General features: G+C 43.8%; 1 protein-coding gene across 2 annotated transcripts in view; it reads right to left on the reverse strand.

Annotated features, from left to right (window-relative positions):
- Positions 1 to 714: 714 nt before the first annotated feature.
- pax7a (paired box 7a) overlaps positions 715 to 10,188 on the reverse strand; it is a 45,157-nt gene continuing 35,683 nt past the window's right edge. For both annotated transcript variants that reach the window (XM_032513713.1, XM_032513712.1), the window contains exons 8-9: positions 4,642 to 4,885; positions 715 to 3,482 (exon numbers count right to left, since the gene is read on the reverse strand). In XM_032513713.1, the coding sequence (XP_032369604.1) occupies positions 3,367 to 3,482; positions 4,642 to 4,885 (360 nt within the window). In that variant the 3' untranslated portion in view covers positions 715 to 3,366. The remainder of the gene's footprint in view (positions 3,483 to 4,641; positions 4,886 to 10,188) is intronic.

Below are 10,188 nucleotides of genomic sequence, written 5' to 3' on the forward strand. Positions count from 1 at the left end.
TTGGTCAGTGGGCACAATGAATGACTTCCTACAGCTGCAACCAGACACGCTCTCAGTCTGTGTTTCTGAGTCTGGGACGTCTGAGCTCTCATCACTCCCTAATCACATCACCAGCACTGGAACAGTCTACTGGTGGCCGCTAGCTCTACAAATGTACTTGAACACACATGGAGAACACACACACACACACACACACACACACATGCACAGGCTGTGTGCATATGCTTATGTATACATGTGTATGTGCACATGGTGCACTCAAACTTTACACTAGGGCTGCAACCAATGTTCATTCATTATTAAACTATCTGCTGGCTTTTTGTTCTTGATTACCCATTACATTTTTTGTCTAAAAATTGTCCAAAAATACTGAATGATACTTATCAGAGCCTCGGGTGATGTCTTCACACTGCAATGTTTGTCCTAACAACAGTCCAACACTCCAACAAGACAATCACAGTGATATACAACAGTAAAATTTACACATTTGAGAAGCAGAATGCAGATTTTTTCTGTTTTTTTTTTGTTTGAAGAATGACTTAAACAATCAGCTAATTATAGATAAAGTTGCAGATACATTTTTCTGTAATAGATCAGTTGACGAATCACACTACTTCTCACACACACTCACACACATGGTGAAACAATCTGATGTCTAAAATAGAATATGTTTGAAAATAAAATCCACACACAATAAAAAGACAAATGGCAGAATCAGTTTTGGATCTTTAATTGATAACAGTTACGCCAGTGTTACAGTAAACACACCAACAGGCTGAAGGTAGTAAATACCAGTACAAGTTTCCCACTACTCTAATACTTCATACAGCTGAATAAATTATACCATGATAATATACACACATGCGGAACAGAAAAAGGAGTAAAGCAAAGCACAGATGTCAGAAAGCAATTAAACAAGTGAAGGTTCAAACAGACGGGAGGGGGCATAAGGAGTATGCTTTAAATATCCAAATGTTTGACGCAAGTGTTAGAAATGGGTTTGATACACTAAAGACAATTCTAAAATTCTTCCTTTTTAAAATATACACATAAGTGAGGCGTCTAAGCAGAGCAGGGAGAACTGCCGTGATTCAGTGCAGAATCAGTGTTACTTTAACTTCTTCTCCTGAAGTCATATTGGTCCACAAATCAAATGTGACTCCGTTCAGTTTCCCAGAGCAAAGAGGCTGTGTTCACCAGCTTCCTCGCCATCCTGAACCGTTGGTAACGTCCTGTAACCGGAGTCTCAGGGTTCAGGTGTGTTAGGTCCATGGTCCAGTCGAGTCTGGTCTGCACTGATAATCAGTCTGTGAGATCAGAATGCTCTGACACATGAAGATGTTTCATCAAGCCACCTTTCAAATATACAGCGGCCCTGGGTTCCAGGGAGTCTATTTGTGTCACCAAGCATTTATTTTCCATTAAGTTCAGTTTGATCCTCTTTTATACAACTTTTAATTGGAACATTTTTAATGGAAATTATATTTTACTAATTTTATACAAATTCAATCTTACCTGGGCCCAAAAACAGAAATACAACTTTTGTTCAAAACAGGTCAACCAATTAAATACTATTAAAACAAAATCAACAGAAAAATTAGCCAGTTAAGGAAACTCAAATCAAACATTTACGTCCACAGATTCCTTGCTTACCTACCACTCAACATAGTTTTGTTTTAGTATAAAACATACTCTTTATAAACAAACAATACACAATCTGCTCCAGCTACTGTACAGTTTTCCGTTTTTAAAGGCGACTGAGGACCAAATCCTGTCTTGAGATAAAGTGAAGAATTCATCATTAGGGATATCACACACACACATCTCAAGGAAATAGCTGGTCCCGGATCGTGTCAAAAGTCAACTATGAGTGCTACACAAATGTCTCATATCCACTGTTCTTTATTTTTTTTCCTTCTTTTTGTACATTTCAGTGAGTCCGTCGAAGCGGAGGATTAGAGGGGGTCTCCGGTCCAAACAAGAGTGGGGGGCCAATCGGTGGTGTTACCTGTGCCCTTTCGCAATTGACTGGATTATATGATTTTCCAGAGTGCGAGTGAATGGCACAGCTTGTGTACTTTTTAATCTCATAACAGAAAGCGTTGGAATGCTTATGGAGCCGGTGGAATGTTTCGAAGGAATGCTTGTTTAGCCTGAGAGTGGAAACCAGTTGAAGGTGCATTTACACAATGAGTTTTTTACTCTATGAAAACAGAAATACTGGCTAGTAATGGAAAGGGTCACTGTGAATTAGCTTAGAATTAATTTTGTGTGATTTAATCTGCTTTACACTGTTAAAGTCACACAGGGTTTCCTGGCAGATGGGATTTGGGAGGAGTAAAGGGAGTGGGGGGGATTGAGTTAGCCCTCCTTGGCAAGGTCCATATTTCTAAACAAAATACATTAATTTCCCCAATCCTGTTTTTGCAAACAATGCCCCCCTCCCCATGGACCGCAGCTAAGGATGGGATGGAGGTTAGAAGGGGAAAGCTATTGGCCGCCAAAATGCTGCTTTAATTCCCTGCAGAATCCATCCAGCCAGACTTCCCACAGAGTGGCCAAGTTCTTTAGGAATGTCAAGATGAATATGAAAGTGGGAAGGTCAAATCACTCACGAACATTAGTGCTCAGGGAACAGGCAGAGGAACAGCAGCTTGGAAAACAATCATCCTCTTTGTGTGACTGTGCCGACACGCAAAACATGCACACGCAACAGACACACACTCCCAAATCGTCTCAGTCATCCACACTGTGTTTTACATACCAACATCTAACAGAGAAAAGAGATATGAATGGAATCAAAGAACAACATAAATCACATTAACCATAATCATATAACAGCAACAATAATCTTAACAATATCAAAAAGGAACAAGAATAAGAGTTGTTCAAATGATATTGGCTTTGTTAACTACTATGAACAGCAAGGTCAAAGTACATGTTGTTGATGGCTCTAAATGTGTGCTGGACTACAGCCAAGACAAACAGGAACCCGGGCCAAGACGGCCAACCATCCTCGGGTGTTCTGGGGTTCTGTCTGGCCTTCTGAGCTAAACAAAACAGGGTTTGGGGCTGGGGAAGGACTACAAGGAGCAGGCAGAGAAGCCCAAAGGTTGAGAAGAGAGGGTACAGAGCCCCCTGGTGGTTGACAATGGCGTGAAACGCTTAGTTCCATTCCCCAAATTGCCTTGTCACACTCTCAAGCGTCACTTTCTCTTTTACACAGCGAGGCTGGTGTCTGTGTGTCGATGTAATGGCTGCAGAGCGAGCAGCAGAGGGGCGAGCTAGAGTCCAGACTTGATGGAGCATGGAGGAAGGTGGCAAAGGGCGGAGGAGAGTGGTGCTTGGTGCGTCCTAGGAGGGGCTTTAGTAGGCCTGTCCCGTCTCCACCTGCAGCAGTCCCAGCACGGCCGAGTGGTCTCCAAGTTTCATCCTCCTCTGGGTGGACAAGCTCACGTTCTTGGCCAGGTAGTCCACAGCAGCTGCACAGAAACAAAAAGACAGAAAAAAACACACGTCAGACAGGTGGTAGATTCCTGAGACATATTCCTGAGACACATTCGTCCTCGTTTCATTCCTCTGATTAAGGCTGAAATAAGTTGTGGCAGAAGCGAGTGATTTAAAGGAAAACAATGAAAGATAAAAAACCCTCCCCTGTCCCTTGTCTGAGGCTGGCATGCTGCTGGCACAGAGCATGTGCATCCTGGTAAAGTCTCCGTGCTGTCACTCAGACGGGTCCCTGTGTGTGTTCTGTGTGCCAGTCTTCATTACACTTGGCATCTCTGATTTCATGCCCTCCACACTCCACATGGTCGATCATTTTCATCCTCAGACAGCAGCTCTCTCCTTTCTCTTCCATTCATTACCCATCTACTGTGCTCAATCACCATCTTAATTAACCTCACATCAGCTCACATCCGCACTGCCACATCCGTCACTTTCTTGCTTGCTGACAAAACACTGGTACGCACACACAAAACGTGACAGATTGGCATGCGCTCACGTGCATTCACGGACCACAACACAAACAACATTTTAAAATAAGACGCACAATACAGCAGATCACTACTAGAAGAAGAATATAAATACAAACAAATGTCGGCTAGCTGGCGCTGGCTTGTTTGGGAAGTGTGCTTCATTTTACCTCTCATGAATGGCTGTGACAGCATCAGTCAATTATGCTGATCTAATAAAGCAAACTCTTTCCTGCCCTGAGGGTGTGTGTATATGTGTGTGTGTGTGATGGAGAAGAGAGAAAAAGGGAAAGAGGTGGGCAAGAGGACACTGTGGCCCCTGAGGGTGTGCCGTTCTTTGAAGTGGCCCTCTCCTCTTTCCCATCCAAGTGGAGTGGGGTGTGACTAAGGCAGCTCTCTAGGAGGATGGTGGTGGTGCACGTGGTGGTGTTAGGGGGGGTCTTTATCAAGAGCATGTGTCTGCCTCCACCAACCAGGGTGCAAAGGTCAGCAGTCTCTTTTGCCTGGGAGTTGGGACATCACTTCACAGGCTTTTTAAATGTAGTCAACTTTAGAAGAGGATATAAAGGAGTGACTCGTTTGGACACATAAAAAGACAATAGCACAACAACAACTCAAGTTGAACACATTCTTACAGTGTATAAATGTTAATTCAGGGTTTACTCACTCTGTCCATACTGGCTATACTGGTAGCCTGCAGTGACGGGGTCCACACTGTAGCTGGTGGCGCTGTAGGTGGGGGGGCAGTATGACTGGGAGGAAGCCAGGCTGTCCTTGATGGTGTCAGAGCGCTGGCTGCAGCTGGCTGAGATGGGGTTGGAGCTGTCCAGGCTGCTGTGCAGGGGGGAAATAGAAAAGTCGTGCTGGGGCTGGGAGGGTACGGCGCTGGGGTTACTCAGGATACTCATCACCTGGGGGTGAAGGGGAAACGGAGGATGTTAGAAATTTGGAAAATTGAGGATCAAAGCATTGACAGAGTTAAGGGGAAAGTACATTTTTTTGCAAATATAGTGCCATCCTTGCACTTCACGGTAAAGATGCCAATAGAAATATACCATATAAACTTGGAAATAGGGAAATGGGAAAAACTTCCCCATCTTTTTTTTTTTTAAAGAGCAGAAAGAAGGATACAAGGAAAGTGATGAGGTTAAAAAAAGGAGAAAAGGAACAAGAGAGACTGTTTCATTAGCTGGCGCTGGCATTGAGTGTTCTGCTGTGGGACAGAAGGGTCCCAGGGTGATAATAGACCCACCATCCGTGCCAGACAGCTCCTGTCCCGGAGCCTGAGGCCTGAGCCCGAGCCTACAGCACAACAAGCACCAAGGGAGTCCCTAATCCCTCGCCCCTAGCCTACCCATCTCATGAATAGTAATGGATTTGGAACTGGTAAATGATCCCCTCAGATCCCCACACAAAGTAGGATCCACAAACGTTACTGTGGGGCCCGCTGATACTTGCAGGTTGAGGCTCGCCTGAATATCACAGTGTGTACATTATTCATTGTGCATAAAAGCTTCCAATTCAGTATTTTAGATTAATGTAATAGCATGTGACATTCGTCAGGAGAAGGTCTCAAAATATGTTAAAATGGAAGATATTACCTCTAGTGCTACCCCAGTCTGAAGCACAGCGGCCCAGAACACTGTGAAGAATTTAGTTTTCTTATGTTGTGAGTTTTAAAGTAAAAAAGCAAAGTGGAGTGTGTGTGTGAGATGGGGCGTTAAAAAGGGAATTGTCCCACACATGATTACCTCCTATAGCAGGGAAGCCTTCCCTTTAACATCAGGTTCATGTTGAGTTTTGCTATGCTGCACTGGCCTTTGGCCCCTTGGCTGCTAAACCAATTAGCCCATCATGGAGGTGGTTACACAGGGGGGATACACACACAGACATATGTTTGCATGCACATGAATGACCACATGCGTTCACGCACACATATGCTGCAAACATAGAGGCAATGCAGGGGCAAGCCAAACAGTTCACAAATTATGCATTAAGACAGGAATATCCCACAGAGGGAAAATTAACCATATTCTACAAATTAATCATATCTTCAGAAAAGGCCTCCGAGGAAATATGAAGCACTTGAAGCACATCATACACAGAAAGGCAGGTTAGTCATTTCCACATGTTAATTCCATCAGTATGGAAACCCCAAACCCCCCGTCCCTTCCACATCTGCAGACAAAGCATGTGACATGTATCCATAAGTGGGAGATTCATGGCCCTCTCAAGGCTGGACACATGTGATGCTTCCTCCCATATGGAGCCAAGCCGCACACTCTGAGGAGGATGAGATGAGTATGTGTCCTGATAGTTTGTGATGGTTGAGAGTGAAGGGGAGAGCTTGTTCAGTGTCCTGAGAGAGACAGCTGCAGGGTATGAGTCCATTTTAGTCATTGGTTAATTAAAGCTTGATTACATCGCTTCCTTATGAAATAAAATAGCCAACAATTGGCCTGAATATTATTCATGCTCATAAAAGTTCTTCCTAAAGAAAATGTCTTCTTATCATTGACATTGTGTCAGTTTTGCCATTTTAGCAAATTAGGATGGGTCAGCCACTTTAGAGTCTAACAAGTGTTGTCATCTGTGAGGATGTCGCTATCCTTCAGTCGTCCTTCCTCAAAAGAGGATTCTGTCTTAATGATTTGACTTGAGAGGGAAAGGTAAACTCTCCATGAAGTCGTCAGGTTCTCATTAGGTGTGTGTCAGTTAAATGTTTTGTTCACACCACGCTAACATATATCAATGCTGTTTCAACATTGTTCTCTCAATCTGATGAAGGTACAGATATAGGTGGATTTATCTTTTAAGAGCCAGGTTGGACTGTGTTGGAGTCACTTCAGCCTCTCAGCAAAGTTGTCTTCCTCCACCCATATCTCCAGAATTTTAGGTTTTCCATAGGTCAACTTTAATTGCATGGCTTTGCTACTTTGATTTCCCCATAAAGTTCTCTCACTTCAGATTCAGGGGTCAAATGATACTTAGTCACATAAGCTCATGAAAACCATTTGCAGCCTGATACCTTCACATATTTTTGTTGCTACATGCTATGTAAAACAAAACGTGATAGACATTACATTTTGGCACAAAAGTTGCATTCCTGCTAGCAAAATCCTAGCCAGTGAATTTACTGTCAGAGAGGAATAAAAAAAAGCGTTTTGTTAGATTTATATGTTACATGCACAGCTTGATAGACATTAATGGAATGTGGAATGTTTCCCGAAACTGGGGTCTGATGCACCAGGATGTCACTCAAGTGTTAAATTACACCTCTCAGTATAAACACAGGTGCATTAAACAAGACTTGTGGAGTTTGAATTGGTGTAAAATTTAAGAGCTGAAAAAAAAATCTTAACAACTACATAATTTTTCCTAACATGCTCTTTACACTCTTGCAGAGAAGACTTCCTTACTGCTTCTCTCCTTCCCTCCTTCCCTCTGTCCCTCCCTCCCTCTTTTCTCTCCCACCTCCCTCTCTTTCCTTGCAAACAGCGTCCTCAGCAGCCCAGAGTTCGTTTGTTGTTTGACGTTGTGTGAGTGCTGGTTTGGGAGATAATGTGTGCCAGGACCTAGTTTAAAGGACAATGCTCCAGGGCGTTCTGTGCCTCTCTCACCCCCTCCCCTCACCCATTCCTTCTCCTTTTTCCGCTCCCTCTCTACAGATAGATTACTTTATAAATAATAATAAAAAAGTAATTAATTCTCTCAACTTCTGAGCCCTCCAGCCTGTGGCGAAGTGAATGGGGGAGTGTAAATTGATACAATGTGCATCCTTTCAGATAAATAAATAGTGCACTTGAAACACAAATAGAGGCCCTTTCATACCTCCCTAATTTCTTCAACAGTTAAATTACATTTTTTTTTGTCTGCTTGAATGTTTGACGAGATGTTCTTTGTTGGATTTCTTTCCAGAATAAAACAATGTGACAGACAGAGCTGAGAAAAACACTGAGTGATTCAAGGAAAAAAAATGAAACCAGAAAAAAGAGGGGGAAAGCCAGCAAAGAAATAGAGTGCAGATTTGCTGCAACAACAAAAAAAAAAACTTTTAAAACAATTTATTTCTAATATCTTGTGCAATATTTAAACGTGCAACATTTATGTCTTTTTATACTTTTATATTGTGATTTTAAAAAATTATGTAACAACTGTTTGTTCTTGTTCAAGCAAATGGCCATGATAAATGGACACATGAACTCTTACATTGGACTAAAACAACATAAATCTACACATTTAAAGAGAGGAAACAGAGAATGAAAACATGATAGCCTATAGAAAGAGGGCGAGTGGGGCAGAAGAGGGAAGAGAAAGTGATACAGGGTGAGTGAGAGGAAAGTGGAGGCTTTGGGAAGTACAAAGACTCCTGTAGGACTGCGCTGGCCTGAGGGCTAGCCTGCCTGGAGAGCTGATAGGAGCCCCTTCTGTTCCATTCCCGGCGCCAGCGCCAACACACCCCACTCCACAAATGCTCTAATCTGCGCAAGACTGGATTAGTTCCTCTGTCACCGATAGCACCCTGTTCTGCCCAAATCAAAATGCCCCCAAGATGTACCTTTAAGTTAGGCAGAGGTCACCGGGGCAGACAGGGAAAAATGAGCCCTCCAAATGTCTGTAAGTTATCTGAGTGGTGCAGAATAGCATCTTGCACCTTAGCAGATCTAGCTGCCTGATACTCGCTTCAGCAAAGAGTGATTAAAGATCCACAGTGATGACACTGAATTACAGATCAATATTTGAAGGCCAGTCCTGAGGGTGTGATTACAGGACGAGACTATACTCTTTAATTCTGTGAACAAAGAGTCACACGGATCCAGTGCCTGAAAAGTGACTGACTTTGAAAACTGAATATTATATCTAGACTCTTACATATATTTGAGAAGGAAATCTAGAGATTATCCTTGAAAACTTTAATTTGAACTGCTTCAAATAATGATTTCAAAAAACCTGAATCAAACATCTAATAACCTGATACAAACATAAAGAAATAGATAACAAATACAAATATCCCCCCCCCCAAGTCAGTTGACTCCTGCTTTCACAGCGTCCCACCCTTCCCCCATCCCTCACATGAGAGGGCCGGCCCAGCGGGCAGTAAGGCCCCTCATCTGAGCAGACAAAATGACTATTTAAAAATAACAGTGATTGCATAAATTGAATTAAAGCGTTTTGGTCACGGTGGAGGTGGCGAGAGGGGTGGCGTGGGGCTACAGCAGACAGCCGGGATGGTGGCAGGCAGCAGATGACGGGCTCTGGCCTGCATGCCACTGTGTTAATTGGCTGCGGCACATTAATAAAAACTGAAAAGTGTCTTCCACCAGCGCCATAGGAGGAAGAGACAGAAGCAGAATGAGCAGTCGAATGGGAGGAAGGGTGGTGGGGGAGTTGGTGTTGGAGGGAGAGAAATTGGCCTTTGAAGAATGTGATGCACATGTGGGGGGGGGGGGGGGGGGGGGGGGGGGGGGGGGGGGTGCTAATTGTGTTCAATTAATTGGCTGATTGGCACTGACAGAATCTGGGCACTGACAAGTGAGGCACAGATGAGGACGATTAGTGGGCACTGGAACAAGCTGTCACTCCTCACAACATGTTAGCCATCCTGCGCCTGTCTCTTCTCCCTGTGAAGCTGTTCATGCATACAAAGAAAAATGAAACAAGTGGGAAAGGACTATTTAGGCTACTTTATCCTTCTCTCTCTTTGAACATTTTTATGAAGCTAAATTCTGTCCAGCCCAATGTAGCTCATGCTAGTGTTACTGTTTAAGAAAGCACAGCTGCTCCAGCTGGAGGAAGGTCCTACCTCCCTCCTAAACATCCCACAGTATAAGCTATAAACTCGGCCCAGCGCTAACCAGAGGTTAATATGCCGTCTATTGGACTGCAATTGGAGAACGTGTGGGGAGCAATCCTCTATTCTCTGCGTGTGATATGCTTGAGTAACTATGGGATGGATTCAGCCATTGGGAACAAGAGAGGCCCCCTTCAAAGCGTGCACACACACACACGCATGCACGCACGCACGCACGCACGCACGCACACACACACACACACACGCACACACGTTTACTCTCCGCACCGGGCACCAACGCCTCTTCTAAATTAAACGGCAGATTTTCTGATTCCAGGAGAGTGGTTTCAGCGAGGAAGGGTTTGTGTGTGTGAGGAAGCAGCTCCAGAAAGAAAAGTGAGGCGGATCAAGGGAGTGAAGGAG

Source organism: Etheostoma spectabile, chromosome 4 (genome assembly GCF_008692095.1).
Source record: "Etheostoma spectabile isolate EspeVRDwgs_2016 chromosome 4, UIUC_Espe_1.0, whole genome shotgun sequence".
In the NCBI taxonomy this organism is placed as follows: Eukaryota; Metazoa; Chordata; class Actinopteri; order Perciformes; family Percidae; genus Etheostoma; species Etheostoma spectabile.